This window comes from Polistes dominula, unplaced genomic scaffold (genome assembly GCF_049000335.1).
Source record: "Polistes dominula isolate Pdom_NZ unplaced genomic scaffold, Pdom_raw_medaka scaffold_35, whole genome shotgun sequence".
NCBI classification, from domain to species: domain Eukaryota; kingdom Metazoa; phylum Arthropoda; class Insecta; order Hymenoptera; family Vespidae; genus Polistes; species Polistes dominula.
The window spans coordinates 3,060,811-3,079,200 of NW_028300968.1; the positions used below are offsets into that span (position 1 = coordinate 3,060,811).

At 29.5% G+C, this 18,390-nt stretch overlaps 1 protein-coding gene across 4 annotated transcripts in view; it reads left to right on the forward strand.

Annotated features, from left to right (window-relative positions):
- The first annotated feature begins 1,839 nt into the window (after positions 1 to 1,839).
- The window catches only part of LOC107070033 (uncharacterized), a 41,323-nt gene continuing 24,772 nt past the window's right edge, over positions 1,840 to 18,390 (forward strand). Inside the window, exons 1-2 of one of the 4 annotated variants that reach the window (XM_089173273.1) lie at positions 1,840 to 1,978; positions 6,251 to 6,356. In XM_089173273.1, the coding sequence (XP_089029399.1) occupies positions 6,271 to 6,356 (86 nt within the window). In that variant the 5' untranslated portion in view covers positions 1,840 to 1,978; positions 6,251 to 6,270. Of the gene's footprint in view, positions 1,979 to 6,250; positions 6,357 to 10,611; positions 10,751 to 18,390 lie in introns of those variants that run through there. The other 3 variants (XM_089173274.1, XM_015327862.2, XM_015327861.2) reach the window with 3 other exon arrangements.

The following is an 18,390-nucleotide window of genomic DNA, read 5'->3' on the forward strand; positions in this document are numbered from 1 at the left end:
TTGATAATATATGATAGTATTTATAGTAAAATTTTTTTTTGGTCAAAATCGATCAAGAATTATGTCTTTTTTCATATTTTTTATATCAGAGTAAGGAATAACATTAATTAAATAGGATAAGTATCCCGATTACTAGCGTTCTCTTGTGTTTATTGTACCAACTAAAGATAAAATGATAAATATTTTTTGATTAATAATACATATGTCTGATTCGCGGTATATCAGTTTAATCAATTGCTTAAACATTTAATAATTATGTGATATTTTTAATTAAGTATTTTTTTTAATTGTTATCTAAATAAACGAATTTTCAGTATGTACTGTTTAAATTTAAAATTGAAAACTTTCGAAGAAAATTATGGGGTAAGTTTTTGAAATTGTTTATAAACAGATTGTAAGCTTTATAAAATTATACGAATATATGTGTATGTATATACCGTGTATAATTGTAATAATAGATTATTTTAATTACATCATTATTTTCGTTAATTAAAAGTATACAAATACTTTGAACGCGGTACGTTTGTATTAATTTTTAATTAATATGTTTTATTTAGAAGATACAAATAATAATTTCGAGAAAATAATAAACAGAGAGTATTAATATAAAACAAAGATTTACTTCGACACAATTCAACGCGTGATTTTAACATGAAGATCTTTTACAACCAATTATTACTAATAACACGTCTTGTGAAATTAAGATATATACTTCCTAATATGTTATTACAGACATATACATGCATACACATACACATGTATAATTTTATACTTTCAATTTCGTCCGAAGACACTCCCAAGAAAGTAAACACGGACATTATCGTTATCATGCTTTGTAGAAATGATGATAATACATATATGGAATGCATTATATGATAAGTAAATATTTGACGAAGTTGAACATATATCAGATTGAATTTTTTTATATAATCATTTTCTACTCTATTTTTGTTCTATTTCTTTGAACAAGTTTTTCTTAATTATTAGAACGATGCATTCTACTTTCCACTTATTCAATTAGCATATTTCGTTTAACACCAATATACCAGTCTTAAATGTAAAGAAAAAAGAAAGGAAGATAGAAAATTGTAATTAAATAATAAATTATTCAAATTCGTCTACATATGTTATATGATAATACTTCGGGAAAAAATGTTGATCTAATCTAGTGATAGATCTAATAGATCTTAATAATCTCTATTCGTTGGAGCATGACAAACGAAGGAAATGTCTTAATAAAAAATTAATCGGAGCGAGGACAGCAATGTTTTTTACATATTCATATTGTTATACCTTTCACTTTACTATTATGTTTGACGATGATTATATAAATTCATTAAATCAAACGTAACTTGTATAATCAAAGTTTGTTCATTTTAAAAATTCCAAAAATAAACTCACGTGATTTGATTTAGATTCGAATAACACAACATGAATGAAAATATTAAAAACAGCTTCTATGTTATTGGTCAAAGTTTTTAGACGAAACTTTTTGGTCATCAAAATGAACAACGAATATGTTAAAAAAAATATAAAACCGTTTTAAAGACCACTTTACATGAAAATAACGAGACTGTCGCGTTTAGTAAAAAATAAAAATAAAAAAATTGTAAAAGTAAATGAAATGTGTCAACGAAAAAAAAAAAAAATTGCGAGACGAGTATGTGATGGGGCTGGGTGTCGTTACACAGAAATTGTTTTCTATCACTGACAATGGGAGAAAAAAAAAGTCTTATCAGTGAGTGTCAATGCCGTGTAAAAGCTATACGAAGAGAGTAAGTCGTTAATTTAGTAATGGATTAACTAAAGTGACGGAGAGAAGAGAGAACCCTCGTCGACGTGTGGGCAGACGACACGAGTCTCCTTTTTTTCGCATTGTTAGTGCAATCGTTTGGATTGTCGGATAAAACGTCGGACGTTTCAGTGCATATAAAACCTTTTCGGGACGTGCTAACTTTCATCTTTTAACTAACGAGTAGTAAGTAATTTTTTTTCCAATTCAATTGCATAAGCACTTGTGAGAACCATCGAGACTTCAATCTAAAATTATTCGATGAAATTATTTTTGAACAATATTAAATTTCTATTTTTTTTTTTTTTATACGACGATATTTGATATTTTGTTTGTTATATGTAAATAATAAGATTATGCAAATGTTCGTTTCCTGGAAATTATTGGTGGAAGTTAAAAAGAGAGAAAAGTCAGTCAAGCATAATTTTCTTTTTAACAGACGGTCGTTCGAAATGAATGGCGCCAGTTAAACGTACCGTAGAAAAAGAAAGAGAAAAGGAGAAAGAGAAAGAGAGAGGTAAACTGCATCGATTTTCAATTAATGTCAACGAGTAAACATCAAGTTTGAATGAAAAATGCTAAGTGATAGCGATGCCTTTTAACTTTTTCAATTGATTATAATATAAAACGAAATGAAAAATAATAATCGTGTTAATATTCTCGCTAACGATATATATTTCAGCCTTGAATAATATATTTTTCTCATAAATATCAATAATATAATTATCAAAATTGAGAATTATAAAAAAAAACCGGTTTGTTAATTAAATTTCGTATTACTTTTTTATCTTTTTCTTTGTGACGAAATTTAAACCGTTGAGAGTTCAAATTTAAGTATAGTTTAATATAGTTAAGATTTTATCACTATTATCGGATTTCCAAATAAAATAGATAGACGTATCCGAAAAAAAATGATAACCGATAAAAAAAATAGTTAAAGATAAGTTCATAAAAGATTGCATGATTTATTAAAAAAAAAAAAAAAACAACTTCCTCTAAAAGAATATCATTCTCATCGTTAAAAAATATAACAACGAATTGAACTGTAATGAATAAAAAGAAACTTCTCATTAACATTTTGTTCTCAAGATCGTAGACAACATGTCAGTCTCATTTAGAAAACTTTCATTAGCGTGACGCTACTTAAATTCTGACAAAAACTGAATCACTCGTTTATATCTTTCGGGTTACTTAATCGAAAAAAAAGAGAAAGAACAAGTCAAAAGATCAGGAAAAGAGTTTACAATTACCGGAAGAAGTTGTATCGCCGAATAAGTCGTTTCTTACCTTTAACATCGACTTCCTTCTATTTTTTTTTCTTTTTTTGAAGTGAAAACTTCTTTAGAATAGGGAGTGATTTGAAAAAAATGAAACACGGTCCGTCAGGAAACGGAGCGGTAGGCGGCGAGGCAACGGAGAGGCGGGCGGCTTTGTAATGGCCACGATATTTGGTAAAAAGAGAAAAAGAGATAAACATATAGGATTGAGCCTGCGAGAGAATGAGACAGAAAAAAGCTACATAGTTTTTTCTCTTCTCGGTCTCCTCTTTATGCTTTGTTTCGTAGTGTCGCTCCTGGTTGTATATGTGTGTGTTTGTATGCGACTGCATACTACGAAGCGTAGACATATATTATTTCGATACTCAAAATGTTTGGAGGTAGAAGTGATACAAGGGTAGAAGAATAAACAGAGATAAGCCCGTAGGTATGCGACAAAAGAATAGGGTACAAATGAACCGACGGTCGAAATAAAAAATCAAAGTGCGTGGTCTGTTTTTTTCACCAAAAGTGTCATTCCTTTTCTATTTACAAATGTTTTTATTTTATTGAAAAATTTATATTAAATTCTTTATTTCGCAAATATTATCATTAATAATTATAAAATGTATAGAATATAATAATTGTATTGTCTGCAATATTTTACAAAAAAAAAAAAATGATTTCAAGATACATCAGAGAAAAAGAATTAGACAACACTGTAGAATATTGTTCTTATAAATATTCAAAAATAAATCTCATAATAAATAAAAATAGAAATAAATTTCATAATAAATAATTATGAAATACATAGAATATATAATAATTGTATTGTCTAAAATATTAAAAAAAAAAAAAAGGATTACTAGATACATCAGAGAAAAAGAATTAGAGAACACTGTAGAATACATTAGGAGCAGCTGACAACCCACATAACGCCATAAGTTTTAAAATCTTTCAGCGAAAGTTTCGTAAAATATATCCAAAAAATCTTTCAGAAACCTTGCAGGCATGATTCTAAAATATTTTGAAAAAGATTCATAAAAGATTTTACAAACATATTTTAAAAACATTTCTAAAATATTTTACTGATAGAGTAATCTTTTGCAAGTCTCTGAACGCAGACATTTTCACCTTGTAGAAAGATTTTTTAGAAACCTTTTTGAAAGGTTTCAAGTTTTTCAAGAAATGTTTTAAAAGTTTTTAGAAAGTTTTAATGTTATGTGGGAAATTCCATTCAAAAGCAAGTAAATTACTGTCACATTTTTATTTTGCTTCTTTATAATATATATTTTATTCATAAAGAAAAAATATATGTCTATTAAATTTGATTTTTATATGTTTTTATAAAAAATATCCAAAGACATGCACTGACCCATGCATATAAGAAAATTATATTATTAATTGTAATATTTGCGTATTTAAGAAACTTATCCTAATTTTTCAATAAAATAAAAACATTTTTATGATGTTTAACGCCCAGCGTGAATCGGTGGAGCTTACCACGGGGCTGAAATTTGAGACTCGTAGTGTACACAGTTCGATAAGCTGAGAGAGCGATACGATTCAATGCATTTTTTAGATTTTTCGTTGTTCAGGTCTTTATTTAGACGAGAGTATTTAGAAAGATAAGTTTGTGGTCCAAAGAATAAAGACGAGATATGTTATAAATAATAATGGTCTCGAAGTATGGCATGCTATAGAGTTGAAAAAAACATTTCTAGACAATATCTTTATTAGATCTCTCATTGCATTTTACCAGAACCTTTGTTCAATCCAGCAGTATTTTCCATATGTTTTTCGTAACGTCTTTATTTCGTCTATCCTAAAATGTTTGTTAGCAGCGCAATAATGTAGATGAAAACGGGACATTGAAAAGCATACTAACAAAAAAAAATTGTATACCTGAGTTTCAAAAAAAGGATTATTTATATTTACTTAATTTCTGACGAATTATATTTCATTTGATAAACATCCTACGATTTTGGTGTCTATTTATAACTATCGCATTCAGCATTCCATTTTTATTGCTTGAATTTGGAAAAGTGTACTTTTTATCAGCTATTCCACCCAGAGACCATACCGGTTCCCTTTGCTATATATGGTATTAATATTATAATAAATAAATCCTACAATTATCTTACTCTTGAAACTGTGCATTCGTCTCATTCTCTTGAAACTTCGATTTTTGAAGGTTTCACTTCTAACACGTGTGATCTGCACACATGTTTTTTTGCTTTTTTTTTTCTTATCTTTGTCATTTTTTACCGGGTCATCGAACTGTATAGATATGAGTGAATACAAACTTTATATTTGAACGAAAAAGAGAAGGAAATAAAGAAATAAATAAAGAAAGAGAAGTAAGGAATATCGTCAGCGAGTGCAATGACCTTCGTTGTAACCATGAAGGTATTTTCTTTTTCTTTCTTTCTATCTCTCTCCATGACTGGATTATCGACTACCCTATAAAGTTCGTTCTTCTTCTTCCTTTAACATATCTCACATCAACCATCTTATTGGAATCTCGTTAAAAGTTAAACGTTCGAAGAGAAATGATTTCACGTTTTACGATGTTTTAAATAATTCAATTACATCAATCAAAATTGTAATTATTTTCTTTTTTGATACACATTTCCAAATGGAGAGAATCGTAGTATTATAATACTTATTATCAAATAATATTTCAAGGATTTTATGGAAAACGATAAGAAGAAAACGAGTACATATTATGAACATCAAATAATTCTCTGCTATTTATCTTTTGATTTGTTTTTCTTATCGTTTACAAGGACTCTTTATTCTATTTTCTTTCTATTTTTTTTTATCTTAACATACGAATTATATCTGTTATAGTTTTTTTCTTTTATTTATTCCCCCCTGTCCCCGTCCGGAGAAAAGACGAGCATCCGGTTGAGAAAAAAACAATGGGACTACCAATTAAAGTCAGTTAAAACCTTAGGCAAGACTATTATGTAAGATCTAAACTTAGAAGGGTGAATGACGAGACTGGTGTTACGTTTTACGAGATACTCGCGTGAATCTTATCATACGTCGGCGGTTTAATCGGTCAAATTATTTCCTTTTTTATTAGTCGTAATAGGAAGCATGAAATAAAAAAAATAATAAACATCGATTTAAATACACACCTTCACTTGATAAAATTAAATTAAATTTCTAATATTCTTACGTTTCAATATTTCAGAAACAATTTATACGAAAGAAATGCATCACGCAACACAGAGTTTTATCTACAATTCGTTCGATGATATTTCGAACATCAATGAGGAGCTAGAACAACTTTATCTCGAGTAAGTGTTTTATCATTCATTATAATAATTATAAAAAAAAATCGCAAAATTATGTTTCTATGTGAACGCTAAAATTCACGACCATCGTGACTATCTTCCACAAAACTCAATTTATAATATATAAATTAAATATTTTAATTTATATAGTAGAATAAAAAAAGAAACAATGTTGATACTTCGATTACAATATTTAAATTTTAGAAACTAATTTCTCAAACCTTCTTGCTAATCGGAGCATAAAATCTGTTAAATACTTGCCGAAAGTAAAATCGTTGTCAATGGAAATGGAAAGCTGTCGAACAGGCTGGTTGTTGCTATTCGTGTGTGTTGCTGGATGATGGTACATTGGCGTCGGTGTATAGTAAGATAAACAGGAACGATTTGCTTGATTCCTCGTTTACCAGTTAGAGTCGTTTAAAAACACGCATTTTTAATAGAGTAACTTTCACTGATAACAAGAACGATGACGACACAACGTTGCCGGAAGCCTACAACTTCTCCAAACTTTCTGACGAGTCAGCAAAAGTCGTATTTCAGAACTGTTTAAAATCTTTTGTAAACTTGTGCAAATATTCAATGTTATATATATATATATATATATATATATATATATATATATATATATATATATATATATATATATATATATATATATATTTATTATTTAGTTTTTGTGTATGCCTTCAGAAATGCCTTTATACATATATATTATAAAAAATAGCCATTATAGAAGCTCAAGTAGAAGAAAATCAAAATGAGTAGATGAAAAATCCAACGATGATCACCTGTAACAAAAAGCAAAACTATATTAATCATACAATCAAGTGATACAATAGCCTAACATACAAATCGTCCAATTTGCAGATGCACTTTTTCATTAAATTCTTTATTAACTTTTATCAAATAACTATTTAATGTTGTAATAAAATTAAATTTAAACGCGTGATTTTACATTTACAAAAAAAAACAAAAAATAAAAAAGGAAAAGTACAAATATTAAGTTACTAGAGAAAATAATACCCATTAATTATTATAATTAATACTTTTAAACTAAATTATATAGAAAGGAAAAAATTACAAATTTAATAAAACACGATCAGAGTTAAAAATCTTAAAGACAAAACAGAAAAGAGAGATTACTTTAATATTCAAAAAACGATAATTAGACTTGAAAATGTAATAATAGGTGAATTTGAATTTTTTGACTCGAACTAACTAAACACATATGCACCTTTTTGACGATAAAACAAGAATTTTATGTCCCAAGAAGATGGAATGGTCCATCATCTCCAATTACAACTACAAATTAATGACGAGCAAAAAAGTAATACAAAAAAATATAAAATATGACTAAAGAGCCATTCTCTAAAGGTACAAACTTGCTGTTGAACCTTTGAAAATAACTCAATAGCCTGTAATTGCCCTCTTCAGCCACAATTAAGTGGGGGCCTCTTCAGCATTGAGCCTCTTCTTTCTTCATTCTATGAAAACTGCATTTGGACATTTTTTACGTACGAGCAAGATAAGATGTTTCATACTAATTTTGTAAATGAACTAGTATTTTGTTATGATTCTAATTCTCAATTATTACAAAATTAATTTACAATTCGCGTTCACTTTTTTACCTCGTGGACCATCAATGAACTTAGAGTTCATTGACCATACACAAGAACATTTAATCGAATGTCCAAGCAGATAATGATTTCCCTCAATGACCTAATAACACTTCGCACTTTTAACGTCGAGTAATAAAATGGAATTGAAAAAAAAGTGCAATAAATGTAATGCATTTTTTTGCAATACTGTGTTATATTTAATTAAATCAAATATTTCCAGCTGTAAGACGAAATCGCGATGGTGCGTAGTGCTAATCCTGAAATACTTAAAACTAAGTATCAAATGCATCAAAGAATTTGCGAATTTGATTCGACTCTATCTCGTTCGAGATAAAATCGAAGTAGAAATGAATCTTTCAAATGGTTGCAAATACCTTTGAATCATGATACATAAGAAAGATCATAGAATAGTTACAAAATAAATTAACAAATCAAGCATAATAGAATGAGATGATAAAATTTTTTAACAATTCTGTATAAACCAGGAGGCGGAATTTTCAGTTCGGAGTGGAAGCGAGCCTGAACCTTTCCTGGATCCTACCTACTTAAAATTAAAGTTTTTATATTCATTCAGAAAAGTATGCTACCTGCCTGCCTGTTACCAATATGTTTACCCGTTTAAAGAAAAAAAATACATACCCACTCACTCACTCCACGGTTCTTTCACATACTACCAGGGTGCAAAAACCTAAACTAGAGAGCATGCCACGGGGAACCGCCGTCACCCTAGTTCAACCACGTTTTTTAAACTTATATGCTAATGGGTATACGTACTTTTTGCTGTAATCGATTGCGAAGGCTAATAATTATTAAATAAAAAACTAAATCAAAAATAAAAGTATACACTAGTATATATATGCATACTAGTAATGTACTAGTATATAAGTATTATAACTATTCTGTGATCTTTATTATGTATCATGATTCAAATGTATTTGCAACCATTTGAAAGATTTATTTCTACTTCGATTTTATCTCGAACGAGACGAGATTCATTGAAAGCTAGAAAAGTAAACACGAAATGTAAATTAATTTTTGAATAATTGAGAATTAGAATCATAACAAAATACTAGTTCATTTGCAAAATTAGTATGAAAGATCTTATCTTGCTCGTACGTAGAAAATGTCCACATGCAGTTTTCATAGAATGAAGAAAGAAGAGGCTCAATGCCGAAGAGGCCCCCACTTAATTGTAGCTGAAGAGGGCAACTACAGGCTATTGAGTATCTATCTCTATACTATCTCCTTGGGACACAAAATTCGTGTCTTATCGTCAAAAAGTTGCATATTTGTTTAGTTAGTTTGAGTCAAAAAATTCAAATTCCCTTATTACATTTTGAAGCCTAATTATCGTTTTTTGAATATTAAAGTAATCCCTCTTTTCTGTTTTGTCTTTAAGATTTTTAACTCTGATCGTGTTTTATTAAATTTGTAATTTTTTCCTTTCTATATAATTTAGTTTAAAAGTATTAATTATAATAATTAATGGATATTATTTCATTTAGTAAGGTAATATTTGTACTTTTCCTTTTTTATTTTTTGTTTTTTTCTAAATGTAAAATCACGCGTTTAAATTATTTTCATTGCAACGGTAAATAGATATTTGATAAAAGTAAATAAAGAATTCAATGGAAAAGTGCATCTGCAAATTGGACGATTTGTATGTTAGGCTATTGTATCACTTGATTGTATGATTAATATAGTTTTGCTTTTTGTTACAGGTGATCATCGTTGGATTTTTCATCTACTCATTTTGATTTTCTTCTACTTGAGCTTCTATAATGGCTATTTTTTATAATATATATGCATAAAGGCATTTCTGAAGGCATACACAAAAACTAAATAATAAACATATATATATAACATTGAATATTTGAACAGGCTTATAAAAGATTTTTAATATGTTTGGTAATAAGATGTTTAATTTATTATCACTTCTGTTTCAGATTTAAGACTGAAATGGATTTACTTTTTTTTTTAATAATATTCATGACAGTCATCTGAAAAGGATGTGATTTTATTTTGCTTGTTTCTATGATACGAGAAAATAATATATAGTATTCGAAAAATAATCGGTACAAAATTTGATGAGTAAAGGGGGGAAAGAAAAAATTGGGCAACGTAATCTTTCATCTAGCTTTAACACTAGAATTATAGCAGCCAAAAATCTGTGAGATTTCGTTAAACATTTGTATCTATCAATTGATGTGCAATGCACATAGTCGTATATTTTTCCATGTACTTATGATTAACTCAAGCGTGTCTTATAAATATTTAAAACATATGTAATATTATACGTATAATAACATAATTGATTGGAAATGATATTCTTTGGTAACGTGTAGGTTTATATATCAAATAAGATTAGATTAAATAGAATTGACATGATACAATATTGTAACGAAGTTACACGATAATAAAGCGTATGTGTTATTTAGCAATTCGATTAGTTTCATTTAAATAGTAACGCAACGTAAACTTTGTATCCGACAGTCAGAAGAACAGACATTGAATTATATATGTACATACATAGTATAGAATATATATATACTTCTATCGTCAAAGTTATCGATCTGCATTTCTCCCAACTAAGGCGCATGCGTAGCTCAGTGTAATTTTTAGTTACGGTAGCTTTCGAAATAAGAATAACGTCTTTTCAACGATTCGATACGATGTTAAAGTATGTAAAAAGCAATCTAATCCCATGTATGTGTTTATCCTATTTTGCGAAGCACGATCTAGGACGGTGTTTTTCGATCTGATCGGTTGATGCTTGATGTATGTATTCCTATATATACTATACGCGATACTTTCCAAATGCTACTTGTTTCCGTTTCTCGTCATAAATCATGCTAGTTATCGAACTACCTAGGAGGATAGAGAATAGTTTCTTGACCAACCAACGTAGCATAAAATATGCTTATGTGTGCATATATCGTAGCTAAAAGTATGAGTAGACGTATTAGATTAGGTGCGTAATGCATACGTGACTATGCACGATTAACGGACAAACTAGGGTCCATATCGTGTGCACGTTACTGACCTGGTTTTTCATGTCATAAGTGTCATCACTTTAAAAACTAGGCCACGAACGAACGAATCGTATGCTACTAGAATATTTAGATAATGTTAGACAGTATAACGTTTGTAGATAGATACAATATGATAGATACTTTCATCTTTCTTCCTAAAAAAAATCCTACTCTACCGATTGACCACTTGCAATCCACTAAAAGAAACATACAGTTATTTGAACTCGGTATTATGCTACAGAATATATAATTATTTTTTATAAAATTGTTCGTGATTTTTGTTTAATTCTCGTAAGAAAATTAGTTGATTTGCTAGATAAATATGTTATTCGAGTTTTCGATAGATTCAACGAGTGTCAATTACTTCAAATGATTGTACGTTTTAATTAAGTCAGTTCGGTTACCTCGTAAATGTATTTCTAAAAATATACCTAATAAGCAAGTATAATAATACACACTTCACGGGTTAATAAGTTCATTCGAGTTCATTTGATATACGAGAAAATTGTTTGTATATGTGTATGTATATAATACGAGAAAAAAAGGACAGATAAAAAATCGTTCATTTGATCTAACAACGAGTCCGTGTTGTTTCGTGATCTCGTTAAAAATAACGTTTTCGTTTCGAGAAACGTATATCGAAATTGTGCGCAATCTCATAGAACCGGTTTTCAATGAACGGGATTCCACGAGGAAAAGCAAAAGCGTTGATTTTGTTGTCCCTTTTTTTTTCTTTTTTTTTTTTTTAACTTCTAATGATACGTTTTTCCCGAAGTCTGATGTATATTTTCTCATTCTCATTAAATTCAATTTTTTTTTGGTCTTTTTTTATTTTTTGGTTGCAAATATTTTCTTCATCGGTGATTGAATTAAAACGAGATTGCATTGTAGAAAGGAACGAAATTACGTGGGAAGATGATGAAGATTTCTACGACATGAATAAGATAAAGATACATAAATTAAATTCATAGAATCATTGTTTTATTCGCCCACTTTTGATTACGTTTATTTTCTTTCAATGTTCTCGTACGAGATATTGACACCGATTTGACTATAGAGTAGACTTTTTAATCGGGTCATTGTCTTTATTACTCGCATGGAATATCAATGGGTATGACGATCGGTAAATAATGACAACGACTGTAAGAAGAAGAAAAAAAGTTAGCAAGAAATCGAATCGAGAGAGTATTTTCACCTCACTCGCGTTTCTTCTTCCTTCATTCTAAAGCCACCTCTCTCGTCGTTTCTCTCCACGGGTCAAGTTTTCAAGGCTACGGGAAAGTGGATTCCTCCTTCAACATATAGTATAGGTATAGTATAGGTAGATAAGTAGATAGCTAGGCATCGAAAGTTGATTGCATTTCGATATATTTATAGCAAAGTTTAACTATAGGAAATTTCAAAGGGTGTGAAAGGTACGGCATTTGAGAAATTACGGAATTGTTTTTTTTTTTTTTTAACACTTGTAAGAACGACGATGGTACACGCTAAACCTTTTAATTAACATTAAGCTTACCGGAGCTTCATGTATACTTAATTAAAAAATCATATTCTCGTTTTAATATCAAACGAATAAAATAATATTTTGTTTTTTTTTCTTTTTACCATTTGAAACAGTGTCGCGATAGATGAATTAAAGTTGAAAATAATTAATTTCACCTTAGTGCGTACCTTCGTCGTAATTTCAGCGAGTGGTGGGCAAACGATCTAGTTTTTTTTTTTCCTTATGTATGCTTGCTGACCATGAAATTTAACCACGCAAAGGGAAAACCGCAAAGTAGTCTAGCCGTTTAACGACATCGTACGAGTTAGCCGGTAATTGCGTTACGATCTCCCAGATACGGGAATCTCGTATTCGAATTCAAATACACGAAGCGGGACACATTTCACGTGTTAGTATCATCCTCATTTGAAAAAAAGAATTTTCAAGATTCTATAAGGACGATAAATAAATAAATATAAATTTTCACGGAGATTAAAACACGAGACCACACATACGTTTTCGAAAACTATGAAATAAATTAAGAAAAAGGAACATTTCAATACAACAAAACGAACTAATCTTTCAAATGAATTTGATCACTCAACACGTAGAAATGTTACTTCGTTACAAATGTTACAAATGTAATTAAATTATTATTCTTTTTTTTTATGTTTTTACATATTATATATACGAATTTTGTTTCATTTAAAACACTTAATAAAATTTCTATACAACATAGGATTATTTTATTATCTAAAATACTGTGCTGCACAAAGAATTAAACTTTACGAGACGAAACATTGTCCTGCGATATGTAGGGTAAGCACAGTTAATCGTTCGAAGAACCTGCAGGAACTTTCTCCTGGCAAGTTGTCGTCGTTGTCGTCGTCAGTTTTCAAGGATTTCTTGTCGTGAAAAAAATAAATGCAACTGCTGGCTCGTTCTTTACCGTTTATTTCTTTCATAAAGAAAAAAGAAACAGAGAGACAGACAGAAAGAAAGGAAAGAAAAGAAAAGAAAATAAATAACAGTAATGTCAGAGAGAACGTTGATGATCCCTGAAAAGATTCTTCAGTCGAATACATTCAATGCTGGGACATTTTGAAAGATATCTTTGCGGAAACGCGTACGGTTAGATTTTGTATGGAACATATGTGGTTACACATATACATAAAGAGAAAGAGAGATCGCAAAAGATCTTATTCAAAAATACTTTCGATAAAAAAAAATAAACCGGGTACTTCAAGCTACTACTAGTAGTGCCTTTAACATAACAGTTTCCGCTTGCCCGCTCATCAAGTTCACCAGATCTCGCTGGGAATGGGAGCCTAACAAGTAGATTCTTTCGTGAGAACGAAATCTTCAGTACTTTTCAAAGAAATGTTCGTTCGTGTACGGATATATGTATGTGTGTAGTCGTAATGGCTATTAGCATTAATAACGTCTTGACGAATAGTAGAGAAATCAACGTATTAACGAGTATGATAATTTTAGCACGAGGTTAAAAGGAAAGAGAGAAAGAGAGATAAGCAAAGAAATAAAGAAAGAAAAAAAAACTGAAAGAAAATGAAAAAAATGTAAACTCGAATATACTCGCGTTTCTAATTAATTTTTCGATAAAATTCGTGAAAAATTACCTGAAAGAAAGATCCTTTTGTTAATTCGTTATACCATCGTACTACTACCTTCGTGAATTATTCATTTGCATGTGTCAATTGAATTTTTTCATTTTTTTTTTGTTTTGGTTTTGTTTGAGAATTCAATCAACGTACGCATAGAATGCTCGCGTGAAATTCAAAGGAAAATCTCTATTTTTTATTTTTTTTTTTTGCGCTTTGAATTTGAGCTTTTCGATTTCGAGTGATGCACACGTATTTCTAGTGCATTTGTTTTTGTTTTTGTTTTGTCGTCAATTAATTTTTTTTTTTCGTTTCTTTCGGATTGATCGATGATTTTTCATGCAAACCAACGTGATAGATAAATCTGATTGAGAGACTCCATTTCCCCCTTTGGTAATCTTTCTCTTAACCCTTTTCAACGATCTATCTTTCACGTGCCGTACCTGGAATTTATTCTTGACGAGTATTACGTAATATTTTTCATGTTGCACAACGATATCGTGTGTGGGGTAATAGAAATAGATTGTTTCGAGATATAAGTAATTTGATAATGTAACGGATGATGAATGCAATATAATTTGATTATTTTTCTTAAGTAATGCGAGCGAATTACAATAGAATTATATTTGTAAAAAACGGATAAATAATCAGATACCTCATACGAATTATTAAAAAAAAAAAATAAACGCGTTTATGAAATATTTCTTATAAAGTTCAGTGTTGAAATTTCAACAACTTTGTCGTAAATTTTGATCAATTAAATAATATAGTTTCTAGTATACACACACACACACATATATATATTATACTTTTATGTTTAATACTAAAAAAAAAAAAAACCAGTTTTATGCGTTTCCTTTGCCTTATTATAGTATCTATTTTTGTTGAATTTTATTGCATAAAATCATACGTGTAGCCAAAGTAACAAGATACATCTTGCGGTTCATCATCCATCACTAGTGTCACGGTTAATTGGTTTCGATACGACCTTCGTATGTAATCGATACATCCGATATCTTGACGAACATAACTAATACGCTAATGGTGTATGCGTATTTAACGAATAGGAAAATTGGGAAAGAAAGCTCGTTAAGTAGAGAAATCTTTCTGAACGTAAAAAATCTTCTTGTAATTGTTGAAATCGTTGTTCTCGATTAGCAAAAAAAAAAAAAAAAAAGAGAAAGAGTAGAATGAAAGTTAAAATTAAATGATGACATTGACAAACTTGTTAAATCATTGCCAAAGTAGAAACTTAACAAAGAAAATTGAACCTTTTTTTAATTTGAAAATTGCTTGGTTTATTTGTTATTTTTCCCGTTACCTGATTTGATTTTAATTTCGTAATATAGTTAGAGAATTAAAATGAATTTTAATGTAATCCGAGATATGTGAGTATCATTACAAGAAGTTTGTATCGAAGGTGGTACAATAACTCGTAACTCGAATGATAGCAATCGTGCAAAAGAATCATTTCGAATCTATCGAACAACAACAACAACAACAAAATAAGTAGGAAACTTGATAGGTTGTAGGAATAAGAAGGATGAATACGTAATGTATGAATTCTATACACGTATTTTTTCATACATGAGAGTATAAATCGTACATCGTATCATAGTACGGTCAATTGTACGATTCGCTAGACCGACAACGTGTGTTCTTTTTGAAAACAGTTTTATGCAACAAGAGAAAAGAAATTACATTGCGAAGGATTTCCTTTCGGAACGTTTAAAAAAAAAAAAATGTATAAATTCTCGATCGTTGTGTTCGTATTGAAACCGAAAGGAAAGTTTTTTTTAATGATGAAGCATTAACCCTTTTAAAGGTACGAAATTTTAGAAAATAAAAAAAGATCCACGTTTAACATTTAACAAATTATTCAAAGATGATTTATTTTGTAATTATTAAAAGATATTAATAATGTTTATTATTTAACACGTATGTTTTCTAAATTGTAACGAAGAGAATGAGTATAAATTAAGTTAGAAAATATATATCTATAACGCCGTAGAGTTAGGAGAAGAGTATAAACGTGTGCCGTCGTCCCACATATGTATCCGCAAAAAGTCAAGGATTTATGGTAGAAGGTTTTTACCGAACGTCGGACATGTGCTTGGCGTAAACGGTCTTCTCTCGTAGTTCGTAATAGACGATGGATATCTTTCTTCTGTTAAACGTTATTTAGAAAAAGAAAAAGTAGAAAGAAAAAAAAGATTCGATTACGTAAGCCTAACTATCCCAATTTAGAATAACACAACATAGTTTTCGATACTTTGCTATACAAACGATGCTTCTCGCTAGAAGGGTTCAAAGGATTTTGGTTAACTCTTTGAGGCATAAAATTTTAGAAAAATAAAATTACCCATGTTGCTCATAAATTATTTAATATTTAATATTTTTAAATTTAAATTTAAATTTAAATTTTATTACGTTTAATAAACGTATAAAAGTCATATATATATATATATATATATATATATATATATATATATATATATATATATATATATATATCAAACTTTTAATACAACTTTGCTTTCAAAGAATTAAACGAATTCTCTTCTGTACCTTACCAAGATACCCAAAAAAGGGATGGGGGAAAACTTTCTTGATTAAATTCGAATCATTATTTAACCTTTTTTTTTATATGGTTATTGCATCGTTCAACTGGAAAAACGTGATTGAACACACGCTGGGACATAATCTTTCATGGATTACAATTAGGTCGGCCTATTCGTCGGATAAACTTGGGTCATCCTCGATTAACCTTCGATATTACTTACGAACATCATCCTGTTCTTTAATTATAGTTAGCTCGATCGCTATGTTAATGATTAAGAAGATGAGTTACTTTACTCGTCAGATCTTCCAATGAAATTTCGTTTTTCTTAAGCGTGTTCAATTGATTTAATGATATCAAGACAAAGTATGATAGATATCAAGCTAGACTAACTTTCACTTTCGACACGCTCGATTATTTCTTACCTATAAATGTCGAAATTAATTATGAATAATATATATAACTATACTTTTTGAAAATTGTTTTAGAATAATTAATAATATAATTAATATACAAAGTAGAAGTTTTCTTATTGTTATTCATTCTGACAATTTATTGTTTATATTATTTATTATTCTGCGAATTTATTAATTCATGACTTCGAATTATTCTTATGGTAAAACATTTATGTATATAATAAAACACTTTCCCAAAGGAATAATCATTCATAAGAATATACTGATGTAATACAAAAAAAGAATGAATAGAGATCCATTGAATGTTAATAATACGATGATGATGCTAGAGAGAAAAAAAAGAATTTCTGAACGAGAAACGAATGTTTCATCAATTGGTTCACATCTATGAAAGAGAAAGGTGATCCTGCAAGGATTAACGAGCCGATTAGCAAACCGATATTCGCGTTAAAGGAGCTGACCTATCTCGTGAAACCGCACCTTTCTATGGGTTGTTCTATGATCGTTGTGCTTTCAATCCATTTCGCGAACGTCTTCCTTCTTACGTCGGGAAAATACTATACTCTAGAACATAAAAAAAGTTGTTCACCTTTTCGTTATTCATAATGAATAGAAACCTTTTGATTCAATGCGTGTATATATGTATGCGTGAACGCGTACAAAGACCACAGAAGAGACAGTTGCAACGAAAGAACAGCAGGCGCACGCCATGATCGTAAATAACCTAAAGCTACCCGAGGCGACGCGTCGAGAATAATAATAACAATAATAATAATAATAATAATATGCAACGATTATGCTCGCATAGATCAGGGTTTATATTTACTCTGCCGATAGGCTTTTCGTCCGTAGGATTTATCGTCCCTCGTAGTTTGAGGAAGATATTATCCTACGTGTTAACTTCATTTCTGTTTCCTTAAATTATCCTAAACGTTTACGCTGATTTATATCTTTGGTTCTTCTTCTTATCCACGAACCAGTTATAATCCCTTAAACTAGGAAGTATCGAGGGTATGTTTTTTTTTTTTATTTATGTTTTACGGTGTGATTCAAGTTTTATCTCGTATTATATTTATTACTATTTTTGTATAATTTTTCTATAACTTTTTTTGTTTTATACGAGAAAGTCACGTTAGTTCTTTTTTCTTTCTTCTCTTCTTCGAAATGAAAATAAATCTTCGATTCTCTACCCTTTTTTGGTTAATGTCTCGATCATGCTATATTCTACTACTTTGGAAGTTCGCTTCATGCTAGAGTGATCGTGTAGATCTTTTTTCTTTCTTTTTTTTTTCCAGGACGATCGAGGAC